The 22,693-nt window shown below is 41.1% G+C and overlaps 2 protein-coding genes across 2 annotated transcripts in view; both read left to right on the top strand.

Annotated features, from left to right (window-relative positions):
- pak5 (p21 protein (Cdc42/Rac)-activated kinase 5) overlaps window positions 1–22,693 on the top strand; it is an 87,685-nt gene that overhangs the window by 6,109 nt on the left and 58,883 nt on the right. The window lies entirely within an intron of this gene.
- Window positions 17,467–21,360, top strand: LOC146557549 (uncharacterized). Its single transcript, XM_085247643.1, has one exon. It carries the CDS (start codon window positions 18,210–18,212, stop codon window positions 20,541–20,543), a length of 2,334 nt encoding a protein of 777 aa, XP_085103769.1. The 5' UTR covers window positions 17,467–18,209; the 3' UTR covers window positions 20,544–21,360.

Here is a 22,693-nt window from a genome sequence, read left to right as displayed (position 1 = left end):
CGATAGAAAGAAAATGTGTAGGTGATGGTGTGTGTGTGTGTGTGTGTGTGTGTGTGTGTGTGTGTGTGTGTGTGTGTGTGTGTGTGTGTGGGCTTCATGTTTGTTGCCTTTTAAGGATTAAAGAATTAAGTGATTCCACTGTGTCGTCTCTTTACATGTCACAAATGAAAATAAATGGTACAGATGTTTTTGTCATGACTTTATAATGTAATGAAGCCATCCACTTTGCACACAGGGCTGAAATGATGGGTGTCAGTGATATGTTACATTTTCCAATGAGCAACCGAATGTCCTTGCATCCATTCTCTTCCTCTTACCCAAGTCAAGGTCGCAGTGGGTGGAGCCAATCTCAGCTGCCATAGGGCAGTTGGCGGGGTACACCCTGCACAGTCGCCAGTCTGTCACAGGGCTAACACAGAAAAACAGACAACCAATCGCTACAGAGAATTTAGGATCATCAGTTAACCTAACCCCACTGACTGCATGTCTTTGGATTGGTAGTAGTTGGAGTAGCCGGAGACAACGCACACAGACACGGAGAGAACAGGCAAGCTCCACACAGAAATGACCCGGCAAGAAAGGCATGGTGGATTTGAACACCATTTTAACCACCAGGCAACTGCACATGTAAATTCTCACTTGTTGTGGTAATGAATGCAAAATCCACTATTTGGGATTATTTCGGTTTTAAACTAGACAATATGAGCATGCAATCAGGTGAAGGTTTGCAGCCTTTAAATGAAGATGAGATTTTATTTTTATTTTTTTAATGCTCTACTAGCAACATGCTGCTAGTTTAGCTAGCATGGGGCCTGAGGTGGCTTGATAGCTGACAAACGTCTTGTATTAGGAGTAGAGACTTTGTTCTTTGTTTTCCAGGACTTAACATCAACCGTACTGTTACAGGTCTTGACAGCACTACACTGAGTATTCATGCATGATAAGAAGGTGTGTCTAGGCTTATTAGCCTGCTTATTAACCGGACTTGCACTGCCCGAGAAATGTAACTACACATTGGGTCTAAATCAAGCTTTAGGGTTAACCCTGACGCCCACACCCCAACCATAACCGTAACTCTACTGTTCTCCTCTCTAGCTCAAGGAATGCCACCACCTTCTAGTGCTGATTGTGTCTTACAAGTTGATCAACTTGTCCAGAAGCAAGCAACTATGGACGCCATATATTCACTCAGTTGCCCAACCCTATGGACATGCATATAATCTGCTGGTATCTATCATTTAGAAACAAACCTTGAAAAGGATGCACGCCATGAATCTAAACTACTGTGCTGACGCTCATAAAGCTGTGTAATTTCTTTGTCCTGAACCCACACACACACATACATGCGTACACACATAGACACACAAAGAAAGAGTTAACCTAGATACTCACATAGCATTACAAGTAGAAGGAAGACAGTCAAACATAACCTACATCCTCTACAGTTTTCTCAGTCTAACTTGTCTGCGCTCATTGAGCCTGTTCTACTTCTTTCCCAATTTGTCTCTTGTCCAAAGCTGGAAAGGCCTGACTGGCATTGTGCTGATAGTGTGTGTGTGTGTGTGTTGGTGATGGGGTTAAGGCATCAGAGGGCACTGTAGAAGAGGCCAAGTGAAGCTTGAATACCCAGCGATGCCCTCAGGCTGCATGAATGCTGCATCTGCCTCTACTGCTGCCCAGCACAGAGCTCTGTCGCCCACCCTCCAGGCTTAGGGACTTGCACTATTTCTGTGGATGTGTGCGGGCGTGTGTCTGTGTTAACATGCTTCAGCTTTCCTGTCGGCCGAATTGGTTGATACTGCATTGTTCAAGTGTGCTGCTGAGGCCTAACTCTTTTACAGAACTGCGTGTTTAAAAGTATTGTCTCCGTCTGAGTGTGTGTGGGGGTATGTACCAGTGAAGCGCTGTAAGCCTGAGGTCAGTTTAATCACTGTTAAAGTGATACCTGTTTAGAATGACTGGACTTGAGGAGCCAATTGCTGTCTGCTGCCTTCACCCAAAGTACTTTTTAAAAACTGTGCTTTATGACCGTGAATAGGCAAGATTTTCCTCATCTGTTGTCACTTGATTTTATATATATTGAATAAGGAAAAGCCCATTGTTGCCCTTTTCCCTTCTGGGATAGTTCACATGCAACATTTTAAAGTGATTTTTTCATCATTGGTGTTGTATGGTAGCATATATTCGTCGTACTTTTAGGTCACCAGCAACAGTCTCGATGTATTTGTGATCTTGCTCTGATCAACAGAGCAAATAAGCACCTCATGATGCTAAAACACTTCTTCTAAGGACTTTGTTCCAGAAATCATCAAAATCAAATTAATCTGAAATTGCATTTTCAGCCTTTACAGGCAAATCGAAGCGACAAACGGCTTCGTACTGGGAGTTACGCTGCAGTTTCAAATCCAGTTTCACTACATTGTTACAAGCCCAATTAAAAACTGAAGGTAGCAAAGCAAACCATCACAAAAACAACCTGCAGCAGCAGCAGCAGTGGTGGCAGCAGCAGTTGGTCTTATCCACTCTTAAATGCCGTTGGCAATCATTTGCATGCTTTGTCTTTGAGATCTCTCTATAATTACTTACTTCTTTTGTTACTCCTGGCAGTCTTTTCAAGCTATCTGGAATACTGGGGGCTTGCAGATGCGTCCCAGACTTCTACAAAGCATGTTGACTGTGCCGTAGCACCTCGTTTCATTTGAAGTGTAAAACAGGCCTTTTGCTCAGTTCCTTGGCCAAACGCAGCACAGCGACAAAGACTATGAGAACCATCACTTGGCTGAAATTTATGATGTTGTTGTTTGATGGTTGTCATAGTTTATGATGTTTCAATATAGACAGATAGGCAGCTAAGTTATTACATGGAGCTCCCAAGTTTTTTCTGCATATTTGTAGCACTGGTTTAGGAACGAAACAGCGAGTTATGTCTCTCCTCTGGGTGTATTGTGACGGATCTTTGACTTTGAAATGGTAGTGCAACTGTAGACACACTCATCTGATTTCATCCTACTCAGTGATCACAGAGGAATAAGGAAGGAAGGGAAAAGGAAGACGTGAAGGGAAGAAACAGAAAAAGTATCCTGAAGGGATCCTTGGAGTCGCTCAGTGCTCTCCATCAAGTTGCCAGTCAGTATAGCTTTCATAACAGTTGCGAGCAAGCTCTCGCTGTTTTGTTCTGTGATTTGAGATCAGTCAGGTGGAATTTCATCAAAGCAGACTTGAATAAGGACATTCATTATGGCTCAGCTTGATTCATTACCATCGCCCAGCTCCCACACCCCCATGGGGGGACTTCAAAAGAAACGGAGAGGTTGAAGATGCAGGCTTCTATCGCAGCGAGGCTTACATCATAGCATACTGTATCCACCATCTGGGACATAATTATTAGACGATGTGTAAAAGTGGCTCGATTTGACCGTTGTGCGCTTGAACCAATTCAATCAAACCAGTTTGTATTACAGTTAATGAATGTAATGGCAACAGATACATGTTGTGTTCAAAGGCTGAAGCTAAAGCCAGATGATGTCACGTACAGGGTGATGGAAAGAAACGGCACTGTCCTTGTGTTGCAGTAGAAAAGAGTTAGTAGGAAGGGCTGAAACGAAAGGTTGAAATGCATTGCAGCTTAAGAAACACTAGTTAATAGAGAAATGCTACAAAAACACAGAAAACACAATGGAAGCTGAATATACAATGTAATTGAAACAGGGAAAACAAACCCACAAAGCTCACCAAAAATCCAACTCTAATACCGTCAAGGTAACAAGCTAACAAGCTAACAGTAAAAGGCTAATAGCAAGCATGTATCTACAGTGTTACATGGATCACACGATTAAAACGCACCTTACCATACATCTTTTTCTCCGTCGTGTCTTTTGCCTGAATGATGAAATAATTGCTTGAAAATTAAATGTGTCTCTGTTCTGTCCTATTATGTCTCCCTTAAAAACAGTTTCTCTGTGTTTTGTGTGCTTTTCCTGCGATTTTCTGTTTACTGGTGTTTTCTTAAGTTGCGGTGCATTTGAACTCTCAGGGCCCCCGTAGACACTGGATTAAACAATAAAAAGATAAATGAGTAAATATATTTATATTCTCTTAGGTGGTTTTGTATTCCTTCATTAATTTACTTGGTTATTGATTTATTGTGGATGCTTTTAATTCTAGCATCCAAGGAAAGAGACTTTTATTAAGAGGAGCACCAGATGGGTTTGGCAAACCCAACGATATCTCAGATACCGAGTTTGGTGGACTGCTGTGCAAAGAGCAGCAAGGCCAGTGTTAGCCTAAACTCTGATAGCAGTTGGGAAACTCACACTACACAGTGGATGTGCTTGACCAGGTGTTTGCTTGACCGGGTGTTTGCTTGACTGGGTGTTTCAACGATTGGATTTAGGAATGGGTCAGAAGGATTAACGATTGTTAATGTTCAACTTCAAACCATAGTTGGTCAAAGCCATTGCTAGATCTGGATGGTGACATAACATACATCTCCTATTGACAAACAGCTGCTCAGAATCCCATTTGTTCTGACCAAACAAGTAAAATCCATTCAGTCAGCGTTACAGAAGACGAATAGCATCCTGTTGTTAAGATAATTATACAGAATAGATTACGCTCTGATTGGGCATGCTCAATTGACAATGATTTATATTAGGTAAGACAGTCCAATCTATCCTAGCATTTGGTTTGTGGCTCTATAAAAATTGACTCCATTCCATTCCCAGAGTCAGTTTGGTCAGATTGTGCAATTGAAAACACAAACAGACATGTTTAATGTACTGTGTTAAAGAAGTATCAGTACTGGTATTGTGGTTAGACGATACAGTGGCTTGTGGGGATCTTTTGCTTTTTGTTGTTTAAATTCTGAACTCCTTTGACTGTAAAGAATGTTGTTTCCAACCCTTCACCAGTCAAAAGCAGCAATCTGGACCTAAATTTAGCACTGCTTGGAAACTTGACCATCACACAGATTAGCATCAGAGATGGGATGTCTTAACACGGCCTTCAGCTGGGAAACAACGCAACTTCGGGCATAAAAAAGGCGGTAGTTAAAGAGAAATCTATTTTGTATATGTGTGTGTATCTGTGGGTTTGTCAGTAGGTATACTGCTAGTGAATACTGCATGAAAGTATACATAGACATTTGAGATCACATATTGTTTGCATGTATATGTACTTGCATGCTTATTCACTTTACTGGGCAGATACACACACAGACACACAAGCACGTCCTTTAAGGCGGGCGGCTAATGACGTAGTGTAAGACAGAGAACACAGATGCACTAGCTGAATAGATTAAAGCATTCATCCAGTGACGCAGCTGTGCTCTCTTTGATGCCTGGGCATGAAACTGCAGGAAATGGCAACAAAAGAGGGATGCAGTCTTAGCTGATATTTAAAAAAAAAAGAGATCCACTCTGAAGCGTACAGCAATAGCATGCTAACACACTCTGTCCCTCTCTCTCTGTCTGTCTTACAGTCAGCATCAGCCATATTGGCATATTGGCAAATAACATGACATTTACCTTTGGCAGTAGCTAAATGTTTAAAGACGTGAGTGTGATGAAGCGTTCAAAGGCTTTAATCAGTGGTTTCTTTTAATCATCATCTATTTGTTTTCCTGACACAGAATAATCAAAGAGAACTAAAATATCAGTACCAGCTTCGGCGATCAGTCAGATTGTTATTTTAAATATTGGTGTTGGTCAAAATTTCACAATGTGCACAAGGAAGCAGCTAGCCTCCAACCACGTGCATTTGGGTTGAGGTTTTTTTTTTCAGTTTGTAGCTGGGTGAAATGTTGCTGTGTGTTAATCTACGGAGAGACAAATTGCACATTGGTTTGTTGTGCGCCTGCTTGCAGGACTTTTATTTTGGAGGAGCTCCAACATCCTCGCATGGTTGTGGTTATAACACATTCACAACCCTGCCAGAGCGGCACTATGTGAGCAAGCCGCAGGCTTCATTTGAACTCCCGGTGTGTTTAGAAAGACCACTCCTTAAGTCGACCGTGAGACGCAGGAAGAAGCGGAGGAGAAAGTCGTACGCCGCTGAAATATAAATGGGTTGCACATCTTTGTTTCACTGCAACAGAGCAAACAAAATGGTCCACCCCTCTGAGGGCAACAGTTAAGGCCAGATTTCTAACTAGATAACAAAGAGATCACGTAGTGATAAAGTGATTATGCCCGAGTTCGTTTGGGAGGATTAGCCAGTTGTTTTTGTTGCCCGTGTGGTCGCATGCCACATGTAGCAGCATATACAGTGAAACCACGGAAAGTAGGTCCTTCACGTAGGTCTGCTGTCTCTGCTCTTTTGTAATGTTCCAGGAGAAAAGGCAGTATTACTGATTGTGCAGTTATTCAGCACGCTACAATGCATTATGAATTATTTGGCTTTGTTTCCTCCCTGTTGTTCTATTATCCTTCTAGCTAAGCCTCTTCATTTCATCTGCCCTGGACGACTGTGCCACTGTGCATTTCTCTCTCTGTAATTTATCCATCTGCAGAAACAGATCATGTGTATTTGTGTGTGTGTGTGTGTGTGTGTGGGTGTGTGTGTTCAGTCAGTAATAGGAAACGTTGTGTTTAAGGGTGATGATTACTCTGGCCCTTGTGGTTTACAAGTAGACAAGGTAATGATGGCTGTTACTTTCTCAGCTATCTCCAGTCAATCCTCCTGAAGTGAGTTAGTGTGTGTGTGTGAGAGAGAGCATTTGTGTGCTGAATAGTAGGAAATGACTCTGAAAGCTTGGAGGTATTGCTTCTCATTTTCATGAGCAACATCATTTCTGAATGACAATGAATCACGAGGTCCACCGATCAGCTGTTGCGGTCTACTCATTTCTAACTCAGAGATGACAAAAGTCACTTGCTGATGTTTATCACGGGCTGTGGGCAGGTTTAGTCTGTAAGAGCTGGCCTTGAACTTGTTTTAAACACTGTCTCTGGCTGCCCTTTAAATGCCTCTGTGGCATCCAGCCTGTAGCATCACAAACTACTGGAAAAAGCGATGCTTTGTTAATTGAAGTGGCACTTCATTTCTTACATTTTGGCAGCTATGGAAAGAAATAATAAATTCACTACCCTCCACATCCTTTAAACACTGTTTCAAAATAATCTCTGTCCAGTGAGCATTTTAGTGGACTGAATATAAAAATGGACATTGCTGCTGTGGCATGATCCCCCAAATAGCCAGGTTTTCTTTGCAATTGCTGGCTTGACAAAACTCCAAACCCCACTCACACAGATATCACAAAGGTGGTTTCTTTGTTAACCCAGGCTTTCTGCATCACGCTGTATGCACTCTCAGATAGAAAGGGGCATTTGACACATCTTTTTCCGCACAAACATGGATCAAATGAGCACTTCAGTTTGAGATATTGTCAGAGGAAAAGGTTGCACAGATGTATAAAGAACATGAAAACCTCAGCGTAGCAATAAAATGCCACACTGTTTGCTGTAAATAAAACAAGAGCTTAATGCTGCATGATCAACAGAAGCATGCTGAGGAAAAAAAAGGTTATGTTGATTTAGGCTTATCAGTAGCATTTACATATTTTCTGAATCACTAACTGAATGCATGCAAATTCCAGGGACAATAGCATGCATACAGTTTTTAGTGGTGTAACTTTACAACTGCGCTTTGGAGCCCAGTGTTTGTAAGCCACAGTTCAATGGGTAAAATATATCCCTGCAATTTATTTGACCATTATTGGAGAAGATGTGTGTCAATATGTGTGTTTGAAGCATGTATGTGGAGTTTTATAGTCCTTATGTTGAACTATGTAACAAGAAATTTGTAATTTTTTTTGTCATTTACTATCCTGCTTATGCAAAACATCTCTGTGCATGTTGTTAGTCTGATGTAAAGAGAGGCTGCAGAGCAGAACCGTTTATTTAAATGATACCTTAAACATTTAAACTAATTATTAAGATGGAAATGAGTGAGACATTTGTAGAAAAAAGAAAGAAGGAAACCAAAACAGAGATGGAGGGAAGATAAGCTTGGTTTAGCTATGTGAGCTCTGAGATTCAGACCACACCCAGTCTCACTTGACTTGCACATCTGATTGTCACAGGCTGTGACAGTATTATCTGCTCTGACTTCTGCCTCCTAGGATACAATGATTAAAGCTGTGGAAAATAGATCAAGAGCAACCAAGGAACTATAGAAGGTTTTGCCTTTCACCCCGAGTACCATTAGGAGAGGTTTAGAGCAGCTAAGGGATGCCATCAACCCAAAATAAGAGCTTTATAGCATCATTTTGAATTTCTTGCGTGTTAAGACAAAGCCATGTACTAAATGTAATCTGCATTTAGCCTTTTATTTTTTGCTTCTGATCCTTTAAAACTTGCAAACTATAACAAAGCGAGATGCAAAGTCATTTCAAACATCTCATTCCTGCTTTTGGTTAGTATCTTGTGACCCATTTGATTCATCTCGGTATCTCTTAGGTGGACCTCGGCCACCTAAGGGAACCGTCAGTACTCAGCTGTGAAGCTGCATGGCGACACTACTGGATATAACACTGGTTATATGGTGCGTGCATATCTGTACCTTTTCCATGGGTCTTAGGCCTGAGAACAGACACAGGCACATATTTCTGTGCGCTCTCACATATCGACACACAGCGGCACTAATCCCGGCCCGTTATCAGTAAGCATCAGCGTGTGAAGTCATGTGGACTGGTATGAGTCTGTGGCTGAGCCTCAAACACTGCGCTGCTGAGATCCGCTGATGAGAACATCTCCGCTGGACTCATGTCACACCCCGACCCACCACTGCCTGGGGGCCCACATTAGCTCAGAGGCTGTTTGGTGGAGCGGAAAGGCAAGCTATATTTAGCATTACATGTAGTCAAGAACTGCTGTATTCAGGACACCAGGCAAAAGTCAGATGTAGTCAAAATGGTCAACTTTTGCAGAGTCGTTTTGCTGCTGCATTGTTGTTTTTATTACAGTTTTACCCTCCAGAATACAAAGAGTTACTCTGTTTGCTCTCGAGACTCTAGCTCGAGAACAGATTTAGTTAATCCTCAAACGTTTGTTTTAGCTGTTGAACTACTGAACCCGAGTTCACTGAATATCTCTGTATCGATTTTTATTATTTTTATAATCACGTAGCGGTCAAGGATTTGCCCCGCGCTGCATTAGTTTAGTCTTTCAGAGTGGGTTTAGTGTTTAATTATTCATCACGGGACATAATAGATCAAACTGAAATGATTGTCTCTGTCATGTCGGTCAGCATTTGTTTGGTTTTCTGGAACATGATTTACTTTGTCTGCTCCACTACACAAACCGGCAGCATGGCCCTGTCACCATTTGCATGCAGGTCCTTTCAGGGTTTGAACTCTGGCCTCTTTGTTGTGAGGGCATCCTGTACTAGTGCATGTGGAAGTGAAAGTGCATTAGCAGAAAATTCAGGAGACAAAGAATTTGAGTTGCACACAGCAAATCCAGCATGTCCAAATTAACACTGTCGGATTTGATTTCAACACTATTAAAGTGTCTATATGGGTCCACACCAGAAAGTGTTAATTTAACTCTTTTTGGAGAGTTAGTACATTAACTCTGATTTAGTGTTAAACACCAAATCTGTCTGGAGTTGATAATTTAACACTTGGTGTTAAGAGTTTATATATTAACTCTCAAAGAGTATTTTAGTTTAACTAAGACGTAAGAGTTATCTTCTAATTCATTCTAAAAAGCGGGAATTTTACTGTTCTGAACTTCTAGAAATTTATTTTGGAAATAAACATTTACTAAAAAGATGCAATGGTTTTTGAAAAACATTTATTCTGAACTGTGCACCTCAATTTCAAAACATTTTCTGAAAGATGTAACAGTATACATGTTCTCACTTTCATTAGAATTTTGTTTATCAAAAGGTCTGACATGGTAAATGCAAATAACAGCATTCTCATCACTTATTTCTTCAATACAATATGCATGTCCTTCATTCATCCCTTTGTGGAACTTCAACGCACTTCTGCTCTCCCCCATATTCCATCTTCACAAGCATATCCATATCCTGTGCGGAGATTGAATAAAAATTAGTTGACACTAATTAATGGCACAAATAATCCAGTAAACAATTGCAGCACAGTAAAAAATAAAAATAAAAAAGGAATCCTCTTTGAGCCATTACTTGTGTAAAGTATTTTCCCAAAAGACAAAGACACAGGCACCAGGTGATACTGAACTAAATGTAAAACCTCAACCTTTTTCATTTTTACCTAAACCGTGTGCACAAAACTCTGGAGGGATCTATGCTAACGTAGAATCCAGTCAGGACGTCAGCTACTGCTGTTTGCTCGTTTATTTTTTATTTTTTATGGGCGATCGTTTTCAGGCTTCAAGTAGCACCATTATACCAACATTTCACATTCTACACATTGTTTTAGGTGTATTTGACCAAAAGTTTGACTGAAAATTCACATGCAAGCTTTTTTTCATGGCTGTGGTATTTGCCCGCAAACAATACCTTTCAGCTAGCTAAAACAGAATATTATGCTATCACCGAGCAACATGGCTAATGCCTTTCACACAGCTTTGTCTCAACTCCAAAGAGCCACAGAAGTAAAAGCTCATAATAATAATTGAAACAATCTTTGAAAAAATGACTTACCAAGCATGGCAAACAACTCAAATATGTAGAGCAAAATGTTCTGAAACGGCTTCACTTCAGCTTGGATTGGAGCCGTGCTGGGGGCGGAGTCTGTGAATTCACTCTATTGGTGTCATAGCCCCTGTAGGAGTTCAGAGTTAAGAGGTCAAGAGTTAATGTTTCCATTGTAACACCTCCAGATTTGACAGAGAAACACTCATTTTTAACACTCGATTTTAACTACTATCATTTTACACCTCAGAGTTACATTAAAAGAATGTGACTCTGCTTAGAGTAAAATTAACTCTACTTTTGCAAGAAGACTATTAACACCAAAACATTTAACACTTTTGAATTTGCTGTGCAGGTGTTTCTCAGTGTTAGTGCTTTTCTTGGCTCATGCTCAGGAATTAAAATGGGAAGGAATCCATAACTGTTCCAGGACTGAATTCAGTCTGACAGGCAGTTTAATGTAAAAATAATAAGTTCATTTCTCACGTGCTACAGCCTGGCATTGCCTTCACCTGACGCCACGGAGATACTCACTTAACATATCAGAGAGTAATGTCACCTGACAGTCCACCTTCACACTCAACGGACATCCTTTGTTTCCTTCCTTCTCACTGTCAAGGGTGCAAATGTCAATGAAGCTGTGGGCGGGGGAACTTTAGCATTTGGCTAGTGCTACAAAGGGGCACAAGCCTACAAACTTTGTTTGTAGAGTCAGGTGTCTTCAAATGTTTCAAGCAGCTTAATAGATACCACCAAAAATGCAAATTGTTTCTGCACAGTTTTACAAAACACGTGTCCTGCTTGGAAAAAGTAGAAAAAGCCTTCCAACGTGTGATACCTTCACTCTCAGAGGTGAAGCCGCTGACTCCATGTAGGATTGTAAGTTTTTTCTTTTCATCTTTTTATAGAAATATCACTCTCCAGAGAAATTTAGGAGATGCAGAATATCTTCCTTGTTTTCTTTCCCACACATCATGCATGGACTTCGTTTGAAACAACTGAGAAAGAATTTCAGAACTTTAAGACCACGCACTCGGGGGATGTGAAACAAGCACCATTTTGGCTGCTTCCAAGCACAGTAAAAGTTACATTTCTTTCATAAATATTGGAAAAATCTTCAGTTATACCAGAGTAAATATAATTTTAAAGCGCTCTTTAAGGACTTAAGCTTAAGGACCTAAGCTTATCCCAGTGTTTCTTTTTCTGTTTAGCCCTACTGCCATTGGCATATTTCTCCTTTGATTTAAAATAATATATATATATATATATATATATATATATATATATATATATATATATATATATATATATATATATATATATGACTATGCTCTAAACAGGCTAGAATTGCTGTGGTAATATAGACATTGCTAATGTAGGTCAACAGATTCACCCGTTCCATTTACCATCTGCAGCTAAAGACAAGTGGTGTGGAAGAGAAGATAGTTATACGCAGCGACTGGTTGTAGAAGTGGAGAGAGAAGAAATGATCTGTCCAGTCTGAAGTGGTGGCCTGATCAATGTTTTATAAGTATGGCCACTCTTCTTTGTAGGTTAGACTTATCTTTCCTCCCCCACGTGTGTGCCAGTGGTGAAGCTGTGAGTCATAGCGGGCTGTGTTTTTGAGATAATGGCCCACATTGTGTGTGTGTCTGTGTGTGTTTTATGTTTTTTCCAGTACAATTGACAAGCAACACAATTAACTAACATTAGTTTTAATTTAGAGACCATGAAACCATTTAATTTATAACATTTGAGGCTGAAAAGCAACACTGACAGATTAGTTTATGTTGCTATAGTAGCAGATCTGCTGTGATGTAGAGCAGACACAAATGTTTTCATGCATGGCTTCCTCCACATTTTTAATGTTTCAACATAAGGCTGCAAAGACCGGAGCTTTTATGTATTTTTTGTGTGTGTGTGTCAAATGGCCTGCATCTCATGTACGCTACAAACCAATCAGCTAGAGGTTGTACGTGGATGTGGAGGCCATGGACATTGCAGACTTCTTCTGTCAGCTGCTCCCTTTAGAGGTCGCCACAGCGAATCATCTTCCGCCATCTCACACCGTCTCTTGCATCCTTTTCTGTCACACCAACCCTCTGCATGTCGTCCATCACTACATCCATGGGCCTTATCTTTGGTCTTCCGCTTTTCCTCCTGCTTGGCAGCTTCATCTTCAATGTCCAATATGAGTTATATTTGCTATCCTTGCTCTTCACATGTTCAAGTGTTACAAGATGGTAGTGAGATCTGCTTTGTTGTATGGTTTGTAGATAGTAGCGCTGACAAAAAGACAGGAGGTGGAGCTGGAGGTGACAAATTTGAAGACGGTAGTGACTAGAATGGACAGGATTAGATATTTTTCCTTAGCACTGTTGGCTGACATGAGGGACTGCTGTGCTCTCAGAGTCATGTTTTGCTGCTCATCAACAATGGATATAATAATAATAATAGATACTTTATTGATCCCCATGGGGAAATTACTTGTTTTTCTCTGCATTTGACCCATTCACTCAGTGAAGCAGTGGGCAGCCCACTAAGCAGGCGCCCGGGGAGCAGTGTGTAGGGACGGTACCTTGCTCAGGGGTACCTCAGGGTAGCCGTTAAGTGGATTCGAACCGCCGACCTTCCGATCATGGGGTGACCACTTTACCTACTGAGCTATCCCTGCCCAATATATATAGGTATATATAAGGCTTCTTTCTCCTGCTTAACTGTTCTTGATTAGCAAAATGCTGACTTAAGGCTATCTAATGGCTGTTTTTCTTATAATTTCCTAAAACCCTTCCGTGAGCGAAATTGTCTGATCATAACATACTAACTGTGAGGCTGCAGAGTTCAAAAGTGACAATAAATCTAATGACCTTTTGGAGGCACCCTTCTGTCGCCCTCTGTAATGTCTGTAGTGACAGAACAAAGGCATCTCACTTCAGCTTTCTGCGTGGTCATTTTACCAGTAAACATAACAAAAATTACTGCACAGATATTATCTTTAATCTGCACAATATGCACAAACGTAACAGGCTGCCTATGTGCGACCCCTGCAGGTGCTGCTCAGCCATGGAAACCCATGCCAAGAAGCTCCCGGTGCACAGTTTCTGTGCTGATGTTCATGCCACAGGCCTCTTTTGGTGCTGCACTCCATATTAGTCCCAGTTTCTCATGTGGGAAAATTCATTGCCTGCAACTGCTTTGGTGGTCTGTCAGTTTATTCTGCTACAATATTCTCTGAGCCCAAAAGTGATATTTGGGAAAGCTTGGCCAGGTATCGATGAGGACAGTTGACATTGCCGTGATAACTTTATCCATCTCCTCCTGTAATGATCAATAATTCTTTGTCTGAAGTCTAAATGCATTTTTTGACATGATGCTTTCTAAAGTGACAGCTCAAACCCTGACGTTTTTACAGTGTTTTTAAAATGGAAAATAGCCTCAGATTTAACACTTAAATCCCCACGGACTGCCATTTGGCTTTTCTACCTTTAAAACCCGGAGAGCAGCCAAATGGCTTTTAGCTAAGCTTTAACTTCAGCGAAGTGGAAGCTAAATTGGCTAGTCATTCATATGTAAATTAGGTTGTTACCTGGGAATTCTGGAGGGAGGGGAGTGGGGGTGTGTGATTGAGGGGGTGGGGGAGCTGCTAAAAGCTGTGAACTTCCTTTTGTGTTCGTCTTGATGCATTCTCAATCATCCAGGGAAATAAATCTCCAAAAGTCACCAACTTGGAGTGTTTCAGTTTGCCATCTTAGGGAGAAATCAACACACATGGGTGTATGTCCTTTGTTGCTGAGATTTATTGATAAAAACAGTACAAAAAATCAACCATTTGTACACATATTTACAAATAATAATAAAAAGTGAGTGAGTACATTTCAACATTTTCAACATTATACCAGTGGTCTGATTGATGCCACAATGGAGCAAATCGAGCAAAGACTGATAAGTTCGCTGCAATTTCCAGTGTGTGGGGATCATTTGTCACCAACTGCATCACGTGCTACAACCCTGGTCTACATATCACCGTTGATGAACAGCTTTTCCCATCAAAGACTCGGTGCTGTTTCCTGCAGTATATTGCAAGTAAACCTGACAAGTTTGGGATCAAGTTTTGGGTGGCTTGCGACCTAAAATCCAAGTACATTTGCAATGTCTTCCCATATCTTGGCAAGGACCCCAATCGTCCCACTGGGGAGAGACTTTCTGAAAATGTAGTAATGAGGCTGATGGAACCATTCCTAGACAAGGGCAGAAATGTTACCACGGACAATTTTTTCACATCGCTTTCACTTGCGCAAAAACTTCTTAGACTGAAAACCACCATCCTCGGCACAGTCAACAAGATTCGCAGGAAAATTCCTCAATCCACTAGACAGACAGATCGCAATGAATTCACCACTCAGGTATGTTGCAGGTCTTTTGTGGTTCTATGTTTATGTGTTTCATTGTGTGTAAAAGGGCTATGGAAATAACAATTTATCTTATTTCTTAGGTGTTTTCAGGAACACGGCAACTGGCCAGCGCCGTGTTCCTCTGCGGACAGTGTACTCCCGAACCATCTGGTCCATCACATCCACGCCACACTTTGTTTTGTTGTAAAGGGTGACAGTGTTTGGCTTCCTTTTGGTAGTGTTATCAGTCTGAACTAGGGCTGCCACGATTTGTCGACTAGTCACGATTACGTCGACTATCAAAATCGTCGATGACTGATTTAATAGTCGACGCGTCGTTTGAAGCTTTGTAAGATCACAAAAGACGCAGGAATAAGTGGCAGGATTTAAGAGTGTAATAACGGACTGAAACAGAAGATGGCAGCATTGCATGTACAAGGATGTCAGCTACCGTTAAACCCCGAAGAAGAAGAAGAAGCAGCTGTGTCCCAGAATTCATAGCGCGGCCCAGCGCAGTTTCCAACAATGGCGGCAGCTGGTTAGTTTTAATGTTACTCTTATTATTCTTTCTGGGTCACAAAATAAACGTTTAACATATTTTCAGGCGAGAATGTAGCTGTGTAAACCTCAAATATCTGCTCAGTTTATCAGGACACCACATATTTTCAAAAGCGCTCCGACGTTTTCGGAGACATCTGTTACCCACTAGCTCGTTAGCGAGCCGGGGGCTAGGCTCACTAGCGCCGTGAGAACACCGGACTCCCCGCAAATCGTTTTCAAACCCACCGCCGTCTTTCGCTACTCAGGTTAAATATATATGAGTCACTTAGATAACTTAAAATGTTATTGTTTGGCTTTTTTTTTTAGTATTTTATTTGTTCCTGAGTAAATCAGTTTGTCTGAGATTAAAGTTATAGTTTTTACACAGCTGAATAAACTTCAAGCAGACAGCTGATTATCAGAAGTGTGAGATGCTCCAGAATATACTCCAGTGTCCTGTTATATTTTAGATAGCAAGGAGTTTATTAAACTTCACCGAAACAATCTGCAAATTTCATTAAAATTTAATAAACTATCATCTTGTCTTTATTTTTAGTTAGCACAGACCTTAAACACTTAAAGCTGTAAGCTAATGATAGTTATATAAGAGCAGATGCTGCTGGTGCAATAAGCTGTAGTTTTGCGTCCAATGGATGATGATCTGATTAGTCGACTAATCGCAAAAATAATCGGTGACTAGTCGACTATCAAAATAATCGTTTGTGGCAGCCCTAGTCTGAACCACGCTGTGCATGCTGCTAAGAATATAGACTGTCTTCTTCCGTTTGGCCGCATACGCTGTCAGCGTGGCAGCAGAGGTTGAAAACACCTAAGAAATAAGATAAATGGATAGTACTGGATGGTACTTGGATTTTAGGTCGCAAGCCACCCAAAACTTGATCCCAAACTTGTCAGGTTTACTTGCAATATTCTTCAGGAAACAGCACCGAGTCTTTGATGGGAAAAGCTGTTCATCAACGGTGATATGTAGACCAGGGTTGTAGTGATGCAGTTGGTGACAAATGATCCCCACACACTGGAAATTGCAGCGAACTTATCAGTCTTTGCTCGATTTGCTCCATTGTGGCATCAATCAGACCACTGGTATAATGTTGAAAATGTTGAAATGTACTCACTCACTTTTTATTATTATTTGTAAATATGTGTACAAATGGTTGATTTTTTGTACTGTTTTTATCAATAAGATAAGATAAGATAACCTTTATTAGTCCCACACGTGGGAAATTTGTTTTGTCACAGCAGGAAGTGGACAGTGCAAAAGTTTTGAGGCAAAAATTAGAATACAATAAGAATAAATACAGTACACAACTGTACAGAATAGAATAAAATAAAATACTATATACAGTAGAATAAAATAAAATAAATATACAATAAGATAAAAATAGAATACAAATACAAATACTATATACAACTGAGTAAAAATACAACGATGACAGAAAGGATTATTGCACTTAGTATTATTGCATATGTATGGATGTGTGTGCTTGATCAGTTAAAGTCTTTATTATGGAGTCTGACAGCAGTGGGGAGGAAAGACCTGCGAAATCTCTCCGTCCCACACCGTGGGTGCCGCAGTCTCCCACTGAAGGAGCTGCTCAGTGCTGTCACAGTCTGCTGCATGGGGTGGGAGATGTTGTCCATCAGGGATGACAGCTTAGCCGCCATTCTCCTGTCACTCACCACCTCCACTGGGTCCAGAGGGCATCCTAGAACAGAGCTCAGCAACAAAGGACATACACCCATGTGTGTTGATTTCTCCCTAAGATGGCAAACTGAAACACTCCAAGTTGGTGACCTTTGGAGATTTATTTCCCTGGATGATTGAGAATGCATCAGCAGCTCCCCCACCCCCTCAATCACACCCCCCCCCCCACTCCCCTCCCTCCAGAATTCCCAGGTAACAACCTAATTTACATATGAATGACTAGCCAATTTAGCTTCCACTTGGCTGAAGCTAAAGCTTAGCTAAAAGCCTACCAGCCATTTGGCTGCTCTCGGGTTTTATAGGTAGAAAGGTAGAAGCCTGGGGATGTTAAAGACTAGAAATGAAAACATGTGAGTCCTGTCTTTAAATAAAAATATATAATTCCCTATATTCCTATCTATTCTTGACATTGAAGCTTTACTCTTCTTGATATTGTGACAAAATACTCTTGGGTTAACCACGAGCTTTCTAAAAACTTGCATATAACAATTGTGCACCACTCATTCCTCATCTTTGCTGCCCATCATTACAACTTTGCTAATGATGGGCAGCAGGTTAGTGTCATGATGTCACCTCAGACATAGTTAAAAGCCCTGTTAACGTAGCTGCTTCTCGCCGGGTGCGGTGGCACGTGCCTGTAATCCAAGCTACCGGGAGGCTGAGGTTGGAGGATCGTTTGAGCTCACGAGCTCTGAGCTGCAGCAGGCTATGTCGATTAACACAAAATAATTATCCTCATTCAAAAGTCATGTAAGAACCTCATTGGCTTACGGAATGTTGATGTTATTTAAAAAATTCATACAAAAACATGACCTCATTCTAGAATGTCATGTGACAACCTCATTGGCTTATGGTATTGTGATGTCACAGGCTTCTGAATCCATAAATAGGGGTGAGGAGGTACAACTTTCAGTCCGTTATTTGCAGCACTTATGTTAGCAGCATTCAGACGTTCACCAGTAAAGCATTTTCAAACATTTGGACCCTTTTCATACTCACGGTATACAGACTCCAACATGTCTCAGAAAGAGCAAGAAAGACAAGAAGCTGACCCCAGCTCTATTCCATGGTATGAGTCCCTAGACCCTTACATCAGCTCTCTTCCTTGGGATGAACAGGTGGAATTAGAGGAAAAGCGATTGGAAGAAATGGAGAAGGAAAATCTCATGAACAGAGAAAAGATTAAGATCCTGACAGAAGAAAATGAGAGAAAGAGCGCTGAATTAGAAAAATTATCCTACCAGCTTCAGGAAAGGGAAGGTATTATTGAGGAGAAACAATGGGCTCTCCAAGATAAGAAGAATCACGAGCTCCAAGAAAAGCTTGATGAAGCTCTAGAAAAAATTAAAGATCTGCTCCAAAATGAGAAAAAAGAGAGCATTAAAGGGGATAAAATGCTCAAGAAGAATGAGGAGCTCCAAGAAAAGCTTGATGGAGCTCTGGAAAAACTGAAGGAACTCCACCAAGAAGAGAAGCAACAGTCCACACAGCAGAGAGACATGCAGAGCAAACTCCAAGCCATGGAGGAAAAATACAAAGCGCTGCAGGTGAAACATGACAAAACTCTGGAAGAAATGGATTGCAAGCTGAGGAACATCGAGAAACAAAATGAAGGCTTGCAAGTGATGCTTGATGAAGCTCTGGAGAGAAATAAAGAGTTTCTGCACAAGATAGACCAACAGAAAATAAAAAAGGAAGAAATGGATTGCAAGCTGAGGCACATCAAGAAACAGAATGAAGGCTTGCAAGTGATGCTTGATGAAGCTCTGGAGAGAAATAAAGAGTTTCTGCACAAGATAGACCAACAGAAAATAAAAAAGGAAGAAATGGATTGCAAGCTGAGGAACATTGAGAAACAGAATGAAGGCTTGCAAGTAATGCTTGATGAAGCTCTGGAGAGAAATAAGGAGATCCTCCAAGAAAAGAAACAAGAGCCCATAGAGCAGAGACACCTGCAGAGCAAACTCCAAGCCATGGAGGAAAAATACAAAGCGCTGCAGGTGAAACATGACAAAACTCTGCACAAAAGTCAACAGTTGCTTCAAGACAAGAAGAAACTGGAAATGAAACAGAAAGAAATGGACTCCAAGCTTGACGAGATGGAGGAAAAACACAGATTGCTTCAAGTCAGGCTTGAGAAAAAAGCGCACGGAAATAAAGAGTTCATTCAAGAGAGAGAGCAACAAGGAATGCTCGAGAAAGAAACGGACCACAAGCTTGAAGTCTTGGAGGAAAAATGCAAAATGCTCCAAATAACTCTCGAGGAAACACTGCTCAAAAATAAAGAGTTGCTTCACGAGAAAGACCAACAGAAAATACAACAGGAAGAAATGGCTTGCAAGCTGAGGAACATCGAGAAACAAAATGAAGGCTTGCAAGTAATACTCGATGAAGCTCTGGAGAGAAATAAGGAGATCCACCAAGGCAAGAAACAAGAGCCCGTAGAGCAGAGAGACCTGCAGAGCAAACTCCAAGCCATGGAGGAAAAATACAAAGCGCTGCAGGTGAAACATGATAAAACTCTGCGCAAAAGTCAACAGTTGCTTCAAGACAAGAAGCAAATGGAAATGAAACAGAAGGAAATGGACTCCAAGCTTGACGAGATGGAGGAAAAACACAGATCGCTCCAAATCAGGCTTGATAAAAAAGCGCACGGAAATAAAGAGCTTCTTCAAGAAAAAGACCAACAGAAAATACAACAGGAAGAAGAAAAACTTAATCTCCAGAGGAATAATCAAGCACTCCAAGAATTGTATAACGAAACAAAGTACAAATCAACTGTACTGGAAGAAGAAAAGAAAAACCTGGAAAAACAATGCTCAGCGATGCAGAGTAGCATCAATGAGATGCTGAGAAAAAATACCGAACTTGAGGAACTTTCTAAGACCTTGAAGTACAAAAACACTGAAATCCAGGCGCAAAAGCAAGAACAACAGAAAACACATAAAGACCTGCAGTGTAGACTTCAAGAAATCCAGAAGAGAAACCAGCAGCTGGAAGACATGCACACAGATGTGCACAAGGCAAAGCGAATAGAGGAGGCAACAGTTAAAGAACTGAAAGACAAGCTTAAAGAAAAACAAGAACAATTAGAAGACATGGTGAAAAGATGCAACAAACTTGAGAAAGAAAACGCAGAAACAATCGATGAGCTGAAAACCCTCATCATTGAGAAAAAAGTGCTGGTGGAAGAGTATCTGAAAAAGAAGAAAAAACGCTTCCACTGGTTCTGGCGGAGGGGCACTGCTGCTTCTCACCTGATGTAACCTCGTCTTCCTCCACCTCTATTCCATCTTCCATCCCCCCTTCCCCGCCCTCCTTTTTCTTTTTTCACCCTCACCCCCCGACCAGTCCCGGCAGTTGACTGCCCCCTCCTGAGCCTGGTTCTGCCATAGGTTTCTCCTTTAGGTTTCTTTCACTTTAAAAGGAGTTTTTCCTATCCACTGTCGCCTGGTGCTTGCTCAGAGGGGATTGTTGGGGTTTTCTCTCATCTCTCTTTCATTCTTTCTATCCTTTCCCCCCCCCCCCCTTCTGCCTTTTCCTTTACCCAATAAACACAATTGCCCACATTTTACATTTGTTTGAAAAATGTCTTCATTCAACAATAATTCATCTTAGGTATAAAAACAAGAAATAGGTAATAGCTGCATGTGTGTTTGTGTGTGTGCATAATATACATACTTGTTTCCCAGAAAGATTTAATACTAGATGGATAGAGACAGGTTTTTAACTTGAATTGTGAGCTTTGAGCATCACATAGTTAAAGCACATGATTGCACAGCAGCGGTTTGTGTCGTGGCTCAAGAAAAAATTGAGTGTTTTGCTGGGGTAATAATATTGACCCTGGTAATTTTTGTTTTTTTCTGAAATAATTCCTTTATTTGTGCAAATAGAAATAATTTTTACTCTTTAAAGAAAACTAGTATGTTTGTAAATGCTATTTTATAAAAGCTGCTTTTCTTGTGTAAGGTGAAAACAGTGCTTAACCTCTGATTTGCTTGTCCCAGCAGGCTATATCCAAGCACTCTAAACCAGACCTTCCCAAAGTGTGGGGCCCGCCCCCTGGGGGGGGGGGGGGGGGGGGGGGTATGAAAAGGGAAAAAAAAAAAAAAAAAAAAACAATGCTTGGACACTGCTAGCACGGGGCGCCTACACAAACGTAAAGCAGGGGATGAAGCATCGCTGAATATATTTCCAAACCAACTTCATTCTAAGCCAAAGACTAGAAAATATGGTGAAGCATATCTGCCCTTTGGTTTAACCTGCACAGGTGCCGAGGTAGGTCTCCCTGCAGAATTGGTTTTCCCTTCGTCGGGAGCAGCGCTGGGCTCTCCAAATCACGGACAAACAGTATCCCACATTCTTGATTTTTAGTTGATGTTACGCCCCACTTAAAAACGAAGTGTTGACTGGAGTGAGGGGTAACACAAAGTGAAAGAGAACACATGAGCTACTGGAGAATAGATGTCATTAAACGTGATTTATTGCCCAAAACTACTTTACTTCAGGGTCTCCAAGGCCAAAACAACAAACAAAACACCCCCTTTAGCTAAAAATCAAACCAAGTACTCACTAACCAAAACAAAATACAATGGCTGAGCTCCCTGTCTAACCAAAAACAGGAGAAAACAGTTGAAACAAAAAGGGCAGAGAACCCCTACCTGCTTCCACAATGATGAACTAATTAACACAATAAGGGCACACCTTTGCTTACAATAAAAGAAAGAAAACCAAAGTTCCACAGAGTTTAAGTTCTCACACACATACACACTAAGGCCCGCTGCCCAAAACACTACATCTCACAGCTCTGGCAAAAATGGGGGAAGTGGCAGGGGTGTGGCAGTTTAGGATGGCAGACTATATGCCGTGGCTGACGAGCTGGAACACACCTCAGCTGTGGCTCATGAGGCAGACCTGCAACACAAGAAAAGGAGAAAAAAAACCTCTTCTACAAAGGGAGAGCCACTAGAGGTCAGCGACCGTAACAGTTGACAAACACTTGTTGTAATGACTAACTGCTCCTGACATTTTGGAGATGTTAGCTCTTTATACAGTAAAGTTACAGCGGGATACAAATAACATCAGGCTGATCCTGCCACGATTTGTTCCCCCTGTCTAAATCATGGACAAACAGGATCCCACAGCTGTTTATGTTTTTAGACCCATTTTGCACAGAGAGGCATTTTTTGAAAAATGTATTGATAGCAATGTTGAATATTATTACACAGGAAAGAAACAACTACATGTAAAATAATTACACAGTGACGCCTCTGACTTTGTAAATAGAGGGACAGCGTGTGTATATGTAAGCGTGTAAAACCTGAAGATAGAGACAAAATACTGTTAATCTGACTACCTGCCATTCTGCAATTCATCTCATGTAAACAATAACGTGGCGCACAGCGTGACGTGAAAA

This window comes from Mchenga conophoros, linkage group LG15 (assembly GCF_057382185.1).
Source record: "Mchenga conophoros isolate Kocher_MC1m ecotype Shallow Benthic linkage group LG15, M_conophoros_male_GT1.1, whole genome shotgun sequence".
Lineage (NCBI taxonomy): Eukaryota > Metazoa > Chordata > Actinopteri > Cichliformes > Cichlidae > Mchenga > Mchenga conophoros.
The sequence above is the reverse complement of the archived record's forward strand: the minus strand, read 5'-3'. Positions and strand labels throughout refer to the sequence as shown.

What these genes read in the sequence shown, in the direction of transcription:
- LOC146557549 (XM_085247643.1), top strand. Translation starts at nt 18,210, where the DNA reads ATGTTAGCAGCATTCAGACGTTCACCAGTAAAGCATTTTCAAACATTT.